The sequence below is a fragment of the Misgurnus anguillicaudatus genome, chromosome 5 (assembly GCF_027580225.2).
Source record: "Misgurnus anguillicaudatus chromosome 5, ASM2758022v2, whole genome shotgun sequence".
Lineage (NCBI taxonomy): Eukaryota > Metazoa > Chordata > Actinopteri > Cypriniformes > Cobitidae > Misgurnus > Misgurnus anguillicaudatus.
In genome coordinates, this window is record NC_073341.2 from 4778227 (window position 1) to 4799473 (window position 21247).

The 21247-nt window shown below is 39.5% G+C and overlaps 1 protein-coding gene across 1 annotated transcript; it reads left to right on the forward strand.

The window, feature by feature from the left end:
- The first annotated feature begins 14880 nt into the window (after positions 1-14880).
- LOC129419880 (zinc finger MYM-type protein 1) lies at positions 14881-20939 on the forward strand. The gene is made up of 8 exons (XM_073867432.1): positions 14881-15423; positions 15704-15784; positions 15925-16014; positions 16154-16243; positions 16390-17765; positions 20376-20474; positions 20603-20659; positions 20758-20939. The coding sequence occupies exons 1-6, from the start codon at positions 15366-15368 to the stop codon at positions 20376-20378; spliced, it is 1698 nt and encodes a 565-aa protein (XP_073723533.1). The 5' UTR covers positions 14881-15365; the 3' UTR covers positions 20379-20474; positions 20603-20659; positions 20758-20939.
- Positions 20940-21247: the final 308 nt, after the last annotated feature.

The following is a 21247-nucleotide window of genomic DNA, read 5'->3' on the forward strand; positions in this document are numbered from 1 at the left end:
AGGCGGACAGGTGTTGCTCAACAGGACTTGTGAATATCCTGAACCAACTGTTGTTTCAGAGCTGCACTGAATTGATCACGGATTCAGTCGATTCCCTTCCATGCCTCCTGCTGGTGTCTGTAACTTGATAACCACAGAATCCCAAGACTACTCTTTCGAAGGGGAGGTTGGCGGGCGTGACGCCAGGGCGAGAGAGAGAAGTCCTCGTTAGTATAGTGGACAGTATCTCCGCCTGTCACGCGGAAGACTGGGGTTCGGTTCCCCAATGGGGAGGTTTGCTTTGTCTATGGACTGCCGATTGAAATGCAAGCGGTATGGCACAAGCTGTTTTCGCACCTCTTGCCGTCTCTATGTTGGAGTCACAAGGCGCCTTTGTTTAAAGTCACTGGGAGGTTGGCTGGCGTGACGCCAGGGTGAGAGAGAGAAGTCCTCGTTAGTGTAGTGGACAGTATCTCTGCCTGTCATGCGGATCAACCATAAATCAACCATTCCCTGAATTGGAAAAGTGATAAAACAATCATTTCCCTAATAAGGGTGGTGGATAAATATCAAAATTAATAATTGTAATTAGTAATAAATGACTCATCATTTTTCAAAATGGTGATTGGTTGTTTTAAACAACACTATTCTGAAACCCCAAGTTTGTTCAGCTACCTTTATGGTATAGGCCCCTGGTAGGCTACTTTGAATAAGTGTTTAAAAACTTTATTAAACACTTTAATTAACACTATTTATGCTTTTGAGGTTTTTGAATAAGCTTGATGTGTGTTTGGGAAGATGTTCTGTTTAAGTTTTGTTGACATGTTGAGTGTTTTCTGTATTTTATTTAGTTTTTTAGACTAATGCTAATTGGGATATTGTTCAGCAGCTGGCTAAATTCGGTCATGTATGTAGCATGCAATGTATAAAGTTGTAAAGATAAAGATTCTTGTTTTGTATTTATGTGGACTGCGCGACCGATCGAGCCCACGCAGTCCGCACCGATGACACAGCCATCTGCGCATCATCCGCCGCCACAGCCGTCTGCGCATCAGCTTCAGCTACCACTGCCCAAGCCCGTTTTGTTGGCTTTGTTTATTGGGTCATGTGCCTCTGGCGTCTTGTCTTTTGTCCCTGCCCCCTCGTTCTCGTGCTTTTTAGTAATCATTAGGTGTGTTCAACTTCATGCTGCACTGCACAGACCGATCGGTGGCTGACTTGAAGCAGTGCATGCCAGTTAATAATTTTGTCCAACTTGAGCTGGCGCTGAAGGCATGTGACTGTGTCATATGGTTTTAAAGTACCGCAAGAGCGTTTTGAGAGTAGCTGGCTAGCTCAGCCAGTGCAGCCTCTCCAGAGCGGCTACACAAAGTTGTGATGACAACACAGCTCTTCGTAATTGGTCGCCTCACTGATGATAACGATCATGTGTGTTTCATGTTTAATCCAACCTTCAGTTCAACAAATAAACATTATAAATGTATGTTTTTATAACAGGAAAAAACTTAACGTTAATATTCATAAATATGTTATATTGTGTTGTGAAATAAAATAAAAAGAAGCAAAATACCAAACTATATTGGTATTTTATTAATGTAGGCTTGTTTCTCGTTATTTTCGGGCATACAGTATAAGCAGCAATTCAAATATTCAATATAACATGTTCCTGGTTGCAACTTTTTATTAAAAGGTTTGTTCACCAAATTCATCAAACCATGATCACATGCTTTCGTGTTTATTTAATGCTTGTTTAATTGTTTTTAATTTAATATTTACAGTAATATTAATGTAGTTTTTGTTTACAGGTTTATTTTGGCATTCTTCTTCATACACATCCTTTACAATATTCAGCAGCATAAAAATAAATATTGTTTAAAAATAACTTTTCTGTGTGGGCAAAATCAGTGCTTTAAGTGGGCCGGTACGTGCAGGTCTTTAGTACCGCCGCTTACAAATATAGCTATTTAGCGTACCAACACTTCTCTGTGTGCCCAGAACATGCTTTTAGCATACCGTAACGCTCTTTTGCACATCTGTTTAAATCAGAGGATTAAATCCTTTGGTTGCGCTGCCGCTTTTCAGAGCTCCATTCACAATGCACGCTTCCTTATTCATCTCACTGAGAGCAGAGACTACATTACCCATACACCATTGAGTTTTACACGTTAAAAGCGCATGCGCCGCTTTTGCTGTGCTATAAGTGTCAACTCAGCGTGGCCCGGGGAGGTGTGTGTTTGTGTGTGAAACGCGCAACCATAGATGCTCGGTTAAAATAAAAATACAGTGAACACTTAGTATGCCCTCCTGGGTTTAGACTGAGTACTAGTAAAAGAACAAGGTCAGAATCAGAGGACTCGCTGGCTGACATCCCACCCAGACAGAATGATATTGCTGCAGGTCAGACGCAAGCTTTTTCCAATTGCCTTTTGTAGGTACGTGACAATCTCCGCTGTTGCGACTGTCAGTTTGGTTCCCCTTGACGCAACTTCTGATTTCCTCAGGCAAGGTGCGGAGTAAAAACATTCTTGAAATTGTAATAGACATTTAGACAATAGACGTTTAATTGCTAAACTGAGTGAACGAAATTTCAATGAATTTGAACGACGCGCACGGGAGTTTTACCACCCACAAAATGGAAAACAATGGGACAAAATAGAGTGATGACTTTCGAGTTTCAAATGGCCAGTATTTTGTTATTCTTGAACCCATAGACATGGTCTTGGTGTCATTTTAAAGTTTTTTTCAAGCTCTTTCTATCTAAACAGCTAGTTTTAGCATTTAACCATGTTGAAAGTTTTACACACATACCTACCTTTTGCACATTTTATTTATGTTCAATAGCTTTTTCTACAGTAGCTCTTTCTAAGGGTATTTTTTTCAAAGTCCTTTTGCACATTTTATTTATGTTCAGTAGCTTTTTCTAGCCCAAGAAAATCCACAAACTAATAAAAGGATTTATTATTGTTTACAAGGTCGTCTGTTGACTGCTGGATATAAAACCCCTTCAATATAGTTGTTGTAACCTCAGGGGAGGAGTCGAGTCAGCAAAAAAAAAAATAATAGAGTACCGGCACCTCTTTTGGGCCACTTAAAGCACTGGGCAAAATAAACCTACACAACAGAATACACTTCTTTGTAGTAAACAAACTGCTGACAACTAAGACTGCAAATATATCATAACAGGAACACATTCTGGGGCCCGTTTCAATAAGGAGGTTCAACCAACTCTGAGTTCAAACTTGAACTAGTAGTTGACTTACTCTGAGATGGGAAACTCTGAGTTTTTGGTTACAGAACAGCTGATCTGAGTTAGTTTTATCGACTCTGAGTAGGTTGACTCTGAGTTAAGCGTGTGCACAACCACTATGAAAAGCCATCATCAATGGAGCTCAGATATTATGATTTACCATGGCAACAGCACGTGACAAAGAGGTCTAAATCTTTTTTTGAGTGTTTCAAATAACCCTGTGTCCTGATTGGGAAACTTTTGTTTTATGCTCAATCCAAAAGGACTTCTAATATAATGGTGAATCTCACCCCATGGGCTGCAGGCCACAGGGATTAATTGGATCCCAATGAATGGGTTCCTCACATTTGTCCTTTATATGGGTTTGTTGCATAGAAGGTTCCAAGCTGACAGTGGTAGCTGCATGAGTGGATTCCTTTGCATTTCTTCACCCTTTCTGGAATCCAAATTCATCTGGACATTTTGCTGAGGCAATGGACATTTCAAATGAACACCTCAGATAAGCTTTTTCACATTGTTCATCGTCATCAATCTTACCACTAAACTGTTGTTTACCTTTTATGTAATGTGTGTGTGTGAAATTGAGAACTATATATCTTCATGGTAAATTATTGTTATATTGGTTTTGTGTTTTGATACAGTTTTCAATATATATAATTTCACTTCAATTCACTGTTTTGTTGTGGTCTCCTTACACACATTTGTATCTAAACTCGCAATTGGTTTTCTAAGCCCTCCCAAATTTCAGATTTATAATAATCTAATTACAAGGTGTAGTCTGTGATTGTTATAGTACATTATTATATCCATTTTCATGCAGATGCAATCCCATGGATAAAAAGATGACAGCAGCTCAGCTAAAAATCAAATTAGGCATAATACTTAGGCATAAAAGGCTACAAACTTTTCAAATGTTTGTCATGAATAAAACAGAAATACGCCGAGACGGGATTCGAACTCAGGTTGCCGACAGTATGTCTGCCCTAAAGACAGCTAAAAACATATTTTACAGTGTACGTAATAAAAATGTGTGCAATGAATGAATTTACTAAAGCAACTAACAAGATTAAACACAGATACTTCTTTAAAAATGGGGAAGAGACTGCCAGAAACTCAGAGTTTACAAGATAAAACCTGCTCCCGACCAGGTTAGGTTCTGAGAGTAAGTTACTCCGGAAACAGACTCTGAGTATAAGTTACCTCTCCTTCTGAAACAGGCTTGACTTACCCCACTGTCTCAGGTTTAACCTACTTCCCATTTTGAAACAGAAAACTCGGAGTTTCCCTCATTTCACTTAACCACCTTTCTGAAACGGGCCCCTGGTCGCTTTCATATAAATTAATTTTATGAACTGAAATCCATCAGAATTGTTTTTCTTTATTTGAAAAAAAATTAATCTAAAATATGTATCTTAAACGACCTTATAAAGTCACCCGAGATTAAGTTTATTTTTAGATTACTTTAATCATGCTATAGCAGAAACACCCATGTAATTTATTAGAAAAAATTGTACACCCTGACTCTATTTATCTGTCTTCAAAAACGTATATGTCTAAGGCTATGTTTACACGCACATGGTTATTTTGAAAAACTGAGACATTTACCTTTGTTTGCGCCCTTCGTTTACACGTAAACGTAGATTTCGCCTCTGAAACGATTCTTTTTAAAAACTCCTGCCAAAGTGGATATTTTGAAAACCTTTGTTTGCACGCTTGTATGTAAACTGAGACCAACGGATGTTTAGGCGGCCAACGTCACAGTATGCGCCAGAGCTCACACCTACGTCAAAAGTGCGACCTATGTTTACATGGAACCCTGCTATCACAATAAAACATAAATATAAAACCAAACTCTTGTTGCAGAGTCCTGACAGTACCCTCCCCCTAAGGAGCGACTACCAGACGCTCCTCAGGTGAACACACAAGACAAAACCAATGCACTAAACAAAACACACATGAGTCCATGATAACACATAAAAGTCCATGGAACAAAGTCTGTATTCACAGCTCCGCGGGACAAGTCGACCGTGTGAGCTGTGCGGGACGGGACAACTGTGCAGACTTCGGCGGCTCTGGCTGCGCTGAACGCGCAGGCTTGGGCGGCTCCGGCTGCGCTGGCTTGGGTGGCTCCGGGTGCGCTGAACGCGCTGGCTTGAGCGGCTCTGGCCACGCTGAACTGCGCTGGCTTGGGTGGCTCCGGTCGCGCTGGCTTGGGCGACTTCGGCTGCGCTAAACACGCTGACTTGGGCGGCTCCGACTGCGCTGAACATGCCGGCTTGGTGACCTCCGGCCATGCTGGCCTCGGCGGCTCCGGCCGTGCTGAACGTGCTGACTTCGGCGGCTCTGGTCGCGCTAACCGCGTTGGCAGCTCGGGTGACGCTGTACGCACTGACATCGACGGCTCCGGCGAGGAACAAGAGAACCCAAGCGCAGATGATATCGGGGAGTGAACATAGAACATTTATTATATATAAAACATGAAAACAAAAAGCCCACGAGGGGGCAACACAACATTAAACATGAATTAACAACACTGACTTGACATGAAACACTCTGATGAAAACATTAAACTGAATGAACACGAAAGACTGCATAACATGACATGTATCAACACAATGATCCAGCACAAGACAAGAGACAAGAGGAGATTAAATAGGGCAACTAAACGAGGGCAACACAGGTGCGAGGGATAACTCATAATGAATAATTAACAGGGAGAACAAGGGGGGCGGGGACTAGAAACGTGACATCAGAGGCACATGCAACAATAAACAAGGCATGCGCCTCCACATGAAACAAGAGACTGTCAGAACCCTGCCATCACAATAAAATGTAAATATAAAACCAAACTCTCGTGGCAGAGTCCTGCCACGTGCAAACTCGTTTCGTGTGTTTGTATTTGCAAATACAGCTGCTCCATGATGTCGAGGAGCTGAGACGAGTGCTCAGAGGTCAGCAATTTTACAGTGTTCGACTTCATGCGGTGCTGCAAGAACCGACAGGCAGATAATGTCAACGTACCGTGAGAGCGAATTGAGAAATCACACGTAGAGGTCTAATTTCAAATTGCTTTCGTGGTGCTTTGACGTCATCGGACATCTACTGTAACAACTTCTCCCTCCAACATGAAGAAGCAGTCCGCATCAACCCCAGGGGCCCGTTTCAGTAAGGAGGTTCAACCAACTCAGAGTTAAAACTTGAACTCTGAGCTGACTTACTCTGAGATAGGAAACTCTGAGTTTTCGGTTACAGAATAGTTGATCTGTGTTAGTTCAATCGACTCTGAGTAGGTTAACTCTGAGTTAAGCGCGTGCACAACCACTATGAAAAGCCATCATCAATGGAGCTCTGATATTACGATTCACCATGACAACAGCACATAATAAAGAGGTCTAAATCCTTTTTACTACTAAAACTGAAAATGTTACTGCAAGTGTACAGAAATTACCAGCATATATTTTAAAGAAAATTGTTGTTGTTCTAAATTGCTACTCTAGAAAATGTGTACATTAAATTTTTTATCACCGTTAAAATATCAGAAATGAATCAAGTTTAGTGCAATATATAAAAATATAAAGTAGTACGTTAAAATGGTTTGCACTGGCAATTTAATTATAACTTAAAGACAGCTAAAAATATGTTACAGTGTACATAATAATAATGTGCGCAATGAATGAATATACTAAAGCAACTAACAAGATTAAACACGGCTACTCTTTTAAAAATGGGGAGGAGACCACAAGAAACTCTGAGTTTTCAGGATAAAACCTGCTCCCAACCAGGTTAGGTTCACAGAGTAAGTTACCGCGGAAACAGACTCTAAGTTACCTCTCCTTCTGAAACAGGCTTGACTTACCCGGCTGTCTCAGGTTTAACCTACCTCCCTTTTTGAAACAGAAAACTCAGAGTTTCCCTCATTTTAGGGTTAACAAACTCAGAGTTTTCACTTAACCACCTTTCTGAAATGGGCCCCGGCTCTGCTGGTGATTGGCTTACATGGGCTTGAGCTTCTCTTGACAGCATATATCCACGGGTACGTGTAAATGAACACTTTTCTGAAAACTGACATGTGTGCATGATATTATTTTTGAAACCGAAGAGGTTAAAATGTGTGTTTATGAAAATTGCCGCCCTTGTGTAAACATAGCCTAAATATTTCAGCTTAATTAACAGACTTCTACAGAAAAACGCACCACTTAAAAGTTTGTTTAAACATAAATAATAAAAACACCATAACAATCGTTACTAATTTAAAGTTGGCATGAAGGGTGTATCTGCATTGATTGGTACCTATTAGTAATAATAAACAGAACAGGTGTTGACTATAGCCCAATTGTTCCTTTGGATCAAGGTTATTATAGTTTTGCATTTTTCATTAGTTTTTATTTTTATTTCGTTTTGACTTTTTGTTTTCAAATTCAGTTTAGTTTTAATTAGTTTTTAAAGTGGGTTTGCTAGTTTAGTTTAGTTTTTATTTTTTGAAAATGCTTAGTTTTAGTTTAGTTTTTATTAGTTTTAGTGTTAGTTTTAGTCTTTTTCGTAATTTGGGTTATTTGTCAGGGGCAAGAATTAAAAAAGGTCAGAAAAAGAATTGTGTGATAATAACTCAACAAAAACGTCATACATTTTTAGAAAATATTCATTCAAAAATAAAACCAGTTAAAAAATGTACATATGGGCACAAATATGTAAACAGTCTCAAGTTTAACACTCCACAGTAAGATGTGATGTGTGCCAGTAAAAAACTTAAAGAGCCAACAGACTAAACAAGACATACATGAACCGCATGTATTCAACCCATTTTTGAGCCACAACAAGACATTTCTGTCAGATTGTCAGGGAGCTCAATCTGAGAAAAGAACATGACAAATAACCAGAGGTGGAAAGAGTAGACAAAAACTTGACTCAAGTAAAAGTACAAGTAACTAAAGAAAAAAATACTCAAGTAGCAAGTTACTAGTTACTCTTGAGAAAAAAAATATACATGCACACACAGTATACAGTACACACCACAAGGATCAGGACAGTAAAAGTTTGCTGTGGAGACCAGAAATTGGTAAGATGAATATCAGTGTGTCAGAAGTACAGAAGTCACATTTGATCAACCTTTGATTATGTTTCAACACATACATGCTTTAACAACAAAGAAAAACAGCCTTTAATGCTGACTTGTATGTTGTGCCCAAACGCAAAACTCAAAAGAAATGGATCAAACTGACACTACATACTGTATGTGTGTGAACAATTAATGCATTAGGACACAGTTCATCACTTGAACACTCAATGGTCTCAACGTGGCCATATTAGATAGTATTAAAATACAAACGTGTTGTGTCATTGAGTTAAAATATTGTGCATTTTAAAACAGGTGACATTTCTGTACTTTTGTCTATTCATCTTTTAATGTTTAGACATTTCTTGACTCCACAGCAAACTGAGGATTTTTGCATGTTTTGTCTGAAAACTTTTGAAAGGCACGTAGGCCTACAGTAGGCTATATATGTGTAAAATTGCAAAATACACAAACAGTACATATTAAAGAATACTTTAGACAAACACAGAATAGACAAGCATTTCTATTAAATTAACTTGTGTCTAAAGGTTGACAGCTTATAGCTGAAATATCAGACAAGTTAACCGACACAGTTTTGCATTCAGTTATGCATATTAAAGTTAACTCAGAAAATCTTAGATGGTCTGAGGACATCGACAGTTTACACTTACATGAAATACAAACTGATTTTAGACAAAACTTATGTTTGTTTTATGTTGTGAATCTCATGTCACGTGTGTGTGTGTTGTGAGAAGCACTTACATTATACACAGTACAGTATACAGCGAATCAGACGTCAATCATAGATGGACTTTCTTCATTCAGTCACGTGTACACAGTGCTTCTGGAGGTTGCGCGCGTTTAAATGTTTCTGACGACGAACAGGTCCGCGCATAATGGCGGGTACACGTGTGAAGCTTTGCTTTTAGTTAAAAGATTAGTTAATTCATATTCACGTAATCCAACACTCTTTATGTTCTGCGTGTTTCTAGACACGAGCAAAACCGCATCAGACGATTCAGTTTTTGAAGCGATCTAAACAATTCATTTAAACTGATTCGCGAACCAATTCAAACAGTTTGACCCGTTTGCTTTGTAAAGAATCGACTCAAAAGACTCATTTACTTGCAACACCCTGTAAGGAATCAACTTAAATGAGTCATTAATTTGCGAATGTGTGTGTGTGACGCGCGAGTGAGAGACGCATGGAAAGGAATTTGAAGCTTAACTCTTAACGTAATTTGCTTTATGAAAGACATTAACAAAGACGAAAACTAAGGACATTTAATCTATAATTTTATTTTATTTTAGTTAGTATTGCCAGACACACATTACAGTTTTAGTTAGTTATCGTTTTTTTGTAATGCCTCGTTTTTATTTTTATTTCAGTTAACGACAATGTTTTTCCCCACCTAGTTTTCGTTTTTTCGTTCGTTTTCGTTAACGATTATAACCTTGCTTTGGATATATAAATAACATGCATTGCCTTGTGCAACACAAAACAACATGGATAATGTAATAATTCATGTGAAGGACAACACAGGTAATGTTGTAACACTTACAGTGTCCAAGGAAATTGCTGAAAGGATGAAAATGGTAAGTAAATGACAGAACTTTGAAATAAGAAGTCACCAATAATGTTTTTTAAAATGTCTTTTAATAATTTTTTTCTTCTCCAGATCAAAAGTTAATTTCCTCTGTCATGGAGAAGGAAAAAGCCACAGAAATGACAAAAGGTTTACTTTTACACAATTTTCTTTATTAAAAGTTTGACCTTGTCTCAAAATATTTTTGTAATTGACAATGACTACATTTAATGCTTTCTCTCCAAACAGCCCTCATCAGTGGCCCAGCTTCTATCCCAAAGGTTCCTCAACCTACCACTCTATGTACTAGTACCTCCACTAGGTCCCCTGTACCCCTAAATCTCTGTGTGAAGCCGCCATCACCACTATTGCTACTGGACCTAACAAAAACCTATCAACAACTGTACTTTAGCAACAAACCGGCTTTCTATCAAAAATTCGAACAGCATTCACACAGGGGGTACAACCTGTCAACAGAAAGAATTCGCAAAAAGCTATCAAACATGTTAAAGTTCACGTTCTTCCTGATCCCATTTTTTAAACCCTAGTTAGTGTGTAATGTTGCTATAATAGCACAAATAATACCTGTAAAACGATAAAGCTCAAAGTTCACTGCCAGACGATATACTTTCTTTAATAGAATTCCTCTTTCAAAGCCTACGGTGAACGGACGGTTTGGACTACAGCCCTCTATTTCCTGCTTTAATGACGTCAGTAGAACAGTTTGTTGACTAAACTCTGCCCACAGGAATATGTCAGTCACCAGCTTTGGCTCAAACGGCTCTGCTAAGCTAAGCTGCTATCGAATATTCACAATACACTAAACAAACTACACAATCAGAACTCGATACGTATTTCTGAAGGAGGGACTTAACAGAACAAGGAAGATATCAGCTCGTTTTGAGGACAGTGAAAACAGCGCTATACAGATAAGTCAATTGTGTGGAAAAATACAGTGTTTTTTTACACATGAACACATGTTATATTGCCCACTATAAACACAATCAAAGCTTCAAAAACACAGAAAGAACAGGAGCTTTAACAACCTACAAAGGACAGACGGCGTGTCACTGGGGAGGGAAAGAATGCCTGGGAGTACTACACAGTAAGTGTAAAACCATATTGTATTACTTGGTGACTGAAGATTAGAAATTTTCATTGTGCGTTGCTTTTTTTCCCTACAGCTAATGGAAGAGTTATTTGGCTCATCAGGGATTGGTTCTGCACCACCTGGTACAATTTACTCCACGCCAGAGCGCCTGAAGCAACGAATGTAAACACCTTTCCCTCCAGTAAAGTGTATTGGCCCAGTGTGGAGGTATGGGCCTTATTTATCACAAACAGAAGTGTGGAGTGCCATGTGTGAGTGTGCATTATTGACGTGTGTGCACCTGAAGTATTTGCAGTGCTGTGCCGTGTCTCCTCTCGCTCATACCATCCCTAGGGCAAACCAGTTGCTGTGAGGCACACCGTGGAGCTGCTGGGGCGTGATTATCATCGTGGACGTACCTGTTTATTCCCCCCGCCTGCGTGTCCTGGATCTGCATGTTGTGGAAAGGATCATAGTGGAAGTTAAGGGAAGTAGAGAAATTGTGGAGACATCTACTAACTATTGTGTGTAACCCTGTGTGGAGAGAGAGTCTAGCCGCCTGTCCCACCAGTATAGGTATCGTGCTGACCTCGAGGGGGAAGCGGAGTTGACGGGTCTGCTACGGACACCATCATACAGTCCCATCTGCTCCTCGCCGAGGATTAAAGTCAGGTGATGTACAACCTTTTGCCACCTACGTTGTAATACTTGCTTGTCATACTTACCTGAAGAGCTTGTTGAAATAGAACCCAAAAAGCGTACGTACCTTATCTTTCCTGTTGATACAGAGCTGCACGCCATCGAATTACAGAGCCAGAGCTAAGAGCTATATGTCCTCGAACTGCCTTGTCATTACCGAGCTGCATGCCATTGAACCGCAGAGCCACATCAGAGCCCGAGCTAAGAGATACATGCACCTGAGCTGTCTTGTGATTACAGAAGCTGTACGCCATTGAACCGCAGAGCTAAGAGCTACATGTATCTGACCTGTCTTGTATTTACAGAAGCTGTATGCCACTGCACTGCCGCGTGCATCAGAGCCAGGGGCACAGAACTGTACGTACCTGAACCGTCCAGTTGACTGTCGAGTCATCCTAGAGTGAGTAGAAGCTAAACTTACCTGAGAAACCGCAACTGTTCTGTTGACTGCCGAGCCATCCTAGAGTAAACAAAAGTTAATCTTACCTGAGCAAACCATAGGTCCAGTCCTGCACGCCGAGCAAAGTCCCCGTCTACCTGGTACGTCCACAGGCCTAGGATTTTAATTTTACTTACCTGTTTCGTCTGATTGGTCATTGGGGTGCTTTTGGGGAACTCCTCGAGGTGGAACGCCCTGGAGGGGCATTTAGCAGCCCGCTCCGGCTGGTAACATATACACGTATTACAAAACCAACCTCAATAAAATGTTTTCAAAAATAAATGTTGCATTTTGACTTTTAAATGTTTACTACCTGTGCAAATGTATTTCTTCAAAGGTTCCCTTTTGTTGGAATTATCCTTGTGTTACACAATTTTTAAAGAAACTCATTTGTTCAAAAATATACAGTACTGACTAAATGCTTACTCATTCCTTATATTTTTTCCTCACCTTTTCAATTAGTAAATGCCTCAAGTGGCAGAATTGTAAATGGAAATAGTTGACAAACTGTTATATTTTAGGAGTTGTCACCCTTTGACTTATGTTCAAATTCATTCCCTGGCCACTTCTGGAGCTGTCACGAAGAGCTTTTTAAGAGTATTAAAGCTCAAGTAACGCACGCTGTTTCTGCATTTCTGATGTTAATCTGGAGTACCTATAGAGTAGTATGACATCCTTTATATCTCCGAAGAGTCTTTAGTTTAATCAGATTTATAAAAGAAAGATTAGCTTTACCGAATCTTTCTGATAACGTACGAAAAAAATGAAGAAGGAGGAGTTACTACCGTGTGAGGAGCTAGTACGAGGCATGCAACACTATACAACACTGTTTTAATTTATGATTCACTAAATGATCGTGTCATTTATATAATATGCACGCAACTATTTCCAACATAAGACAGAAGCCTTACTCGCCGCGTGCAACTCGTCATGACCCGGTTGGGAAAATCCACCGCATCAAACACACACGCAAAACTCCGCTGCTACCCCGGATAATAAACTACATGAGGAAACAACTCTATAACTGTGTTAATAAGTCAGAATGCTTGAAATACCATTAAACCCCCCCCTTTAAAATGTCCTTCTATGCAGGGCTACATTTAGCAGGGGATTTTGTCCAAAACGACATACAAAGATTAGGAAACAAAACCGATGTATCATAGAAGGCAATGGAACAAAAGGTGCTTATAACAAGATTCAAGTTTTTACTATTTTTAACAATATGTTTGAGAGAGTAAGTGTAGGTCTTAAATACCCCCCATGACAGACTCTTCAGAGTTTGACAGGGCTCTATTAGCTGCTTTATGATTTGGTCCAAGTCTAATAAAATAATTTTGTTGGCACAATTATATTTTTGTCTAGAAAAGTAAATTAAAACCTTTGACCAGTAGTACACACTGTTCTTTTTCTCATTAAAATTTGTTTAATTTAAAATGGATGTGTAATGTTACACTGTGTTAACTTTACTCCACACTCCCAGCTTGTCTTACAAAGTTATCTAAAATTCTACATTACATTACTACAAGATCTCCATAATCTTTTTTTTACCACCACTTAGACCTCTTAAACAGAGTTAAATTTGCTCTGTAAATTTACCCAGTAAAGTCACTAAAGTCTCTTAGACATCTTAAGTCAAATAAGAACAGCATTCTTTTATTAACACAAACTAGGTCAAAACATAACTCTAAGGGTATCTTTGTCAAAAAAAAAAAATCCTTACAAAATAATTGCATCAGTATTTTCTTCTTTTATGTTAGATTTGGTTACAAATTATATCTCTGTAAATGCTTGCAGTAGTGTTGTGGGGTTTCTGGGGAGGTGGTTCATCATCATCATCTTTTACAACAACTTGGTCACTTGGCTCTAAACAAATATTGTGTAAAATGCAGCATGCCGAGACTGCTGAACTAATATTTGAAATGCTTCTCATTTGCAGGCATTGCAGCCTCCTAAACTTGGATTTTAGAATGCCAAATGTATGCTCAATGACCGAGAAGGCCACTCCAGCATCTTTTCCCCGACCAAGCTTTAGTTGATTTGGAGGTCTGCTTGGAATCTTTATCTTGCTGGATGATCCTCTTTAAAATGACCTGGTATTTCTAGGAATCCATGATGCCAGGTACATGATCAAGATTGCCAGTTCCTGCCACAGAAAAACAGCCCCACGTCATCAATGACCCACCTCCGTGCTTGACCGTGGGGATGGTATTCTTTTGGTCATAAGCCTGATCTTTTGCTTGTCAGACATCCATATGTCCAAGAAGTTCCAGTTTGGTTTCATCAGTCCATAGAACTGTCTCCCAGAACTCTATAGTTTTATCCAAATTCCTGGCATATTCTAGTTTACTCCTGATGTTCCTTGAGGTCAAGTGTGGAGTGCGTCTTGGGGTCCGGCCATGAAGTTCTTGCTTTTTCAGTGCATGTCTTATAGTTGCCACTGAAGCACTTGTAACAGTCTTCATCAGGTCATCCTGTAGCTGTCTTGCAGTCACACAGGGGGTTTTCTTAGCTGTCCTGACTAAGTTGCTAAGGGCCCTTGATGAAATTGTGGGCTTTCTTCGACAGCCAGACAGGTTTGCACCTGTTCCATAAGTTTTAAACTTCCTTATAATGCTCCCAATGGTGTCTCTTGGAATGTTAAATATTTTGGAAATCTTCTTATACCCAAGGCCCTTCAGATGTGATGAAATAATCTTCTTTCAGCTTTTGTGGAAGCTCCTTTGTCTTTCGCATGATTGCAACTCACTTTTTTATAAATGTTTTATACAGGGGCGGACTTACCCATTAGGCAAAGGTCGGCAATTGCCTTGGGCCCCCGACTACCTAGGGCCCCCGAAATTTCTAATAACTTTTATTAATATGTTATAAAAACATTTTATACTTTACGCAAATTATATATTTTTTAAACTCGTTCGCTAAAATGACATTAAAGCTTGTTGTTTAGTGTTGCAGAGGGGCCCACCCCTATTCTATTGGACTATTCCATTTTCTCACGTTACTGCGCAGCTGCGGAAGTGATAGACACATGTTCAAGTAGTTGGAGGGAAGTTCTAAAATGAAGCGAAACTATCCAAGCGGTGCTGAAAAAAGGAGGAGGCGGGAGGAAAACAAAAAGAATATTGCAAAGTTGCCAAAGCTAACAAGTTTTTTTTGTGACGGGTGCTGCAGCTGCTGCTGCCAACACAAAAGCCATTGAAGAACAGAAAGAAGCAGAAGCCGAAGTCAATGCTAATGCTAGCGTGGATGAGTCACAAGTGGCTGCCGACAGTGCTATGCCCAGCGGCTCAAGTGATGCTGCTTTGGCTATATGCAAGAATATTTCAACACCAGGTTAAAAAATCTCTGTGTCAGTGTTTATTTTCAATGATGATGATGATGATGATAGAGAAATAACTAATAAGTACTACTACTAGCAGCATTAGCTAAGCTGTCGTTTTGACCAGTGTGTTTGTGTTACACTTAAATATGTGTTAGTGTTTATTTGCAATGATGATGATATGATGTCTTAACAATGATGGTGATACAGATAAAAAAACTAATAAGTACTACTACTAGCACTAGCTGTTGTCTGACCAGTGTGTTTGTGTTACACTTAAATATGATAACATAGCTGCTGATGATGACAGTGCCAGCCCAGGCTGCTCAAGTGATGCTGCTGCTGTTGCTATATGCAAGAATACTTTAACAGAAGGTAAGAAAACCTATGTGTTAGTGTTTATTTGTAATGATGATGATGTGATTTTATAACAAGTGATACAGATAAAAAACTAACAAGTACTACTACTAGCACTAGCTGTCGTTCTGACCAGTGTGTTTGTGTTATACTTAAAGATGATGATATAGCTGCTGATGAAAGTGCCAGCCCAGGCTGCTCAAGTGATGCTGCTGCTGTTGCTATATGCAAGAATACTTTAACAGAAGGTAAGAAAACCTATGTGTTAGTGTTTATTTGTAATGATGATGATGTGATTTTATAACAAGTGATAAAGATAAAAAACTAATAAGTACTACCACTAGCACTAGCTGTTGTCTGACCAGTGTGTTTGTGTTACACTTAAAGGTGATGACATAGCTGCTGATGACAGTGCCAGCCCAGGCTGCTCAAGTGATGCTGCTGCTGTTGCTATATGCAAGAATACTTTTACAGGAGGTAAGAAAACATATGTGTTAGTGTTTATTTGCAATGAAGATGATGTGATTTCTTAATGATGGTGATACAGATAAATAACTAATAAGTTCTACCTACTACTAGCACTAGCTGTCGTTCTGATCAATGTGTTTGTATCACACTTAAAGATGATGACCCAGCTCTCTGGCCAAAACATCTTACTGACAACGAGTGCTGCTTACTAGTGCAGAGAGGCCCAGTTCAAATCAAAGACAGAAATTATCCAAAAAATCATGAGGGGCGAAGATTTTCTAACCACCACTTTTACCTGCAAATGAAAAATGGAGAAAAGATAAAGAGGTCATGGCTTGTGTACAGTGAAAAAAATGACTCTGTTATTTGCTTTTGTTGCCGCCTGTTTGGTAACCGAGAAAGGGACACTCTGCTAAGTGGGGATGGTTTCAACAACTGGAAGAATCTTTCAGCCCACTTGAGACAACATGAGACATCTGCTAAACACATTGCAAACATGGATACTTGGCGCAATCTTTTCCAGAAACTTCAAACAAACACAGCTATAGATCAGGTAAACCAAGATCTAATTGCTATTGAAGTAAACCGCTGGAAAGAGATTTTGAGAAGACTTGTTGCAATTGTAAATCATCTGGCAGAGCACAATCTTGCTTTTCGTGGCCACTCAGACAGATTGTTTGAGTCTGGTAATGGAAATTTCCTTGGACAAGTCCAATTAATGGCTCAGTTTGACCCAGTGATGCGAGAGCATTTGAGAAGAATTCAAACAAAACAACAAAGTGACACCTATTTAAGCAAGACAATTCAAAATGAACTAATTTCCCTTGTAGCAAAATGTACCACTGATGCCATTATAGAGAGAGTAAAAGCAGCCAAATATTATGCCGTTATCATGGACTGCACTCCAGATCTCAGTCACAATGAGCAGCTATCAGTAGTGCTACGAATACTTAATTGTGAGTTGTCAAAGGGTGTCTCCATTCATGAGCACTTCGTTGGATTTCTTGAGGCACTTGACACAACAGGAAAAGGCCTATGCGAGACATTTTTAACCCATTTAGAAACACTTGGATTGGATCTTTGCAACTGTCGAGGCCAATCGTATGATAATGGGAGCAACATGCAGGGTAAAAAGCATGGAGTGCAAAAGAGATTGCTGGAATTGAACGAAAAAGCATTGTGTGTTCCTTGTGGGAGTCACACTTTGAATCTTGTTGTTGGTGATGCAGCTAAATCTTCAGTTATGTCCATCAGCTTCTTTGGGCTGTTACAGCGGCTTTACACTCTCTTCAGCTCCTCAGTTAACCGTTGGACCATTCTCAAAGAACATCTGAAGAATTTTACACTGAAGGCTTTGTCAACAACCAGATGGGAGTGCAGAGTTGAAGCTGTTAAAGCTGTTCGCTACCAGCTGCCTGAAATTGTCAAGGCATTAACTGCTCTAAAGGAGTACGCCACAGAGAAACGAGATGCTGATGTTGTCTCTACAGCTGAAAGCATATGCAAGGAGCTGCAAAGATGGCCTTTCATGGTAAGTACCATTGTGTGGTACAATGTGTTGTTTCAAATAAATAAAGTAAGTAAGATCCTCCAGAGCCCCAAAGTTTCAGTCGAGACTGTGAGGAAAGAAATCAGGGCTGTAAAAGAATTTCTTCAGGATTTCCGAAATGAGGGATTCACTTCTGCCCATTCCCACCCATATCTCATCACCATTGGAAATGCTTGACCATATATACAGTCTTGTTCAGGGTGGTGGCAGTGCAATGTGACTAACCGGAGTGATCAAGGTTTTTGGTGTATTTTTTGTTGCTGCGTGGCAGGCAAGTTGCCGGTGGGTTCAGTGGATTCTCGGGGAACAAACAAGACCCAGCGTTCGTGGTGTGCGCGCTCTTGGGGCTGTGCAGTTGGGCAATTGGTTGAAAGGGGTGTGTTCAAAAAAATAGCAGTGTGGCATTCAATCACTGAGGTCATCAATTTTGTGAAGAAACAGGTGTGAATCAGGTGGCCCCTATTTAAGGATGAAGCCAACACTTGTTGAACATGCATTTGAAAGCTGAGAAAATGGGTCGTTCAAGACATTGTTCAGAAGAACAGCGTACTTTGATTAAAAAGTTGATTGGAGAGGGGAAAACCTATAAAGAGGTGCAAAAAATGATAGGCTGTTCAGCTAAAATGATCTCCAATGCCTTAAAATGGAGAGCAAAACCAGAGAGACGTGGAAGAAAACGGAAGACAACCATCAAAATGGATAGAAGAATAACCAGAATGGCAAAGGCTCAGCCAATGATCACCTCCAGGATGATCAAAGACAGTCTGGAGTTACCTGTAAGTACTGTGACAGTTAGAAGACGTCTGTGTGAAGGTAATCTATTTTCAAGAATCCCCCGCAAAGTCCCTCTGTTAAAAAAAAGGCATGTGCAGAAGAGGTTACAATTTGCCAAAGAACACATCAACTGGCCTAAAGAGAAATGGAGGAACATTTTGTGGACTGATGAGAGTAAAATTGTTCTTTTTGGGTCCAAGGGCCACAGGCAGTTTGTGAGACGACCCCCAAACTCTGAATTCAAGCCACAGTACACAGTGAAGACAGTGAAGCATGGAGGTGCAAGCATCATGATATGGGCATGTTTCTCCTACTATGGTGTTTGGCCTATTTATCGCACCAGGGATCATGGATCAGTTTGCATATGTTAAAATACTTGAAGAGGTCATGTTGCCCTATGCTGAAGAGGACATGCCCTTGAAATGGTTGTTTCAACAAGACAATGACCCAAAACACACTAGTAAACGGGCAAAGTCTTGGTTCCAAACCAACAAAATTAATGTTATGGAGTGGCCAGCCCAATCTCCAGACCTTAATCCAATTGAGAAGTTGTGGGGTGATATCAAAAATGCTGTTTGTGAAGCAAAACCAAGAAATGTGAATGAATTGTGGAATGTTGTTAAAGAATCATGGAGTGGAATAACAGCTGAGAGGTGCCACAAGTTGGTTGACTCCATGCCACACAGATGTCAAGCAGTTTTAAAAAACTGTGGTCATACAACTAAATATTAGTTTAGTGATTCACAGGATTGATAAATCCCAGAATTTTTTTTTTTGTACAAAATAGTTTTGAGTTTGTACAGTCAAAGGTAGACACTGCTATTTTTTTGAACACACCCCTTTCAACTAATTGCCCAATTGCACAGCCTTAAGAGCATGCATGTCATGAATGCTGGGTCTTGTTTGTTTTCTGAGAATCTACTGAACCTACTGGTAACTTGTTTGCCACGTAGCAATAAAAAATATACTAAAAACCTTGATTATTCTGGTTAGTCACATTGTACTGCTATTATTTTGAACAAGACTGTACAAAGAGAATATACTTGACATATATCCAAATTTAAGTACAGCTTTAAGGCTGCTACTTACTCTTCCTGTGACAGTAGCTTCAAGTGAGAGAAGTTTCTCCTCACTGAAACTTATTAAAACATACCTCAGGACAACTATGTCACAGGACAGGCTGTCTGCACTTGCTGTTATCTCCATCGAGCAAGAAGTCACAAAGGCCGTGGATATGGAATCAATGATAGCAAGATTTGCTGAGGCCAAAGCTCGTAAGGTCAGATTTTAGACCTGAACTGTTCCCAGTCATTCAAAATATGATGTTCCATAATAGAAAACAATTTCTGAAAGTCCTTGGAAAAATCACGGATCTGAGTACATAGAAATACAGCAGCCAGCAGCCCAACAAATTGTTTAAATTTTTCTTTAAAAATGTTTTATTAGTAAGAGAAAGCAAGAGAAACTCACTGTATATAAAATGCATTGAAGAAAGGGAAGAGAAGACAAAGAGAAAAATCTGGTGTAAGGGAAGACAAACAAAAATTAACAGAAGAGGGTGAAGATGAAAGACAGACAAAGGTAAAATACAAAAGGGAGAAGAGGGAAAGACTTAATGAAGAAAGAACAGAGACAAAACTGAGAAGATTAGTTGGACAGATGCAAAGACAAGGAGGTAGATAAAGAGAAGATCAGAAACAGAAGAGGGAAAGAAGAGCAAGAGATAGGCAGAGAAACGGTAAGCATTTAAATAGTATATTATTTTACTTTTGTGTGTTCAAAATTGATAACAGTGTCCTTTGTTTGTTCTCACTTTAGTAACACAAGACATGTGATCCTAAACAACTAGTCCAATTTAGGCCCCAGCAAGCAGATCTATTCAGGAGATTCTGTCAGAGAACCCGCTGAAAGACCAAGGTAAATGAAAACCAATGACAACTCTCTTGTAAACAGACAATACATTTTACTGTGCACAAACATGTTGCGAAAAAAATATTTTACAATGGATACATTTGTTAAACAGAATGTTATGCTCTGTTTTATAGATATGAACAGTTGCAACAAATGTGCATATATCATGTGTGAGGAGTGCTGATGAAAAGGTCAGTAACATAGAATGTTAAGCATTTTAAACAGTATTTTATATTTTGTGTGTTCATAATTGATAACTCATGGTCCTCTTTGTTTCTTCTCACTTTAGTAACACATGACAGAGGACATCATAAGACATCGTAACGCATCATAACTGTATGAGGACTGCTGAGATAAAAAATTACAAGTAGGTCTTAGATAAGGAGTGACAAAAGGGTAGAAAAAGAGATGCGGAGGGGCCCATGTTTGTTCTCGCCTTGGGCCCCAAAATGGCTAAATCCGCCCCTGGTTTTATATATGCATCACAGCTGAAGCAAATGAAGGATCGTTATAGAGTTCCCAAAGGCGTAATGATGTTTCAGCTCCACGTCAGGCCATAAAAACTGAAAGCTTTAAAAATAACAATATTATATAGGGGTTAAATAATTGGGACATGATCCTATTTTAACGATCTAAGCGCATTGTCTAAATGGGCGTGTCCAAATCCACTTTTGGTAATTTACGATGGGAAAAATGGTTTATGCGCCGAGCGCATGGTCGAAAAGGGTTGGTCCTATTTTTTTAATGAGTAACGGGAATATTTTGAGGCGTAACGTGCA

Excerpts from the sequence above, each read along its gene's own strand:
- LOC129419880 (XM_073867432.1), top strand. The coding sequence starts at position 15,366 with ATGCCCAGCGGCTCAAGTGATGCTGCTTTGGCTATATGCAAGAATATT. Across the intron at positions 16,015-16,153 it reads CAAGAATACTTTAACAGAAG|GTGATGACATAGCTGCTGAT; the intron begins GTAAGAAAACCT and ends TTACACTTAAAG. Across the intron at positions 16,244-16,389 it reads CAAGAATACTTTTACAGGAG|ATGATGACCCAGCTCTCTGG; the intron begins GTAAGAAAACAT and ends TCACACTTAAAG.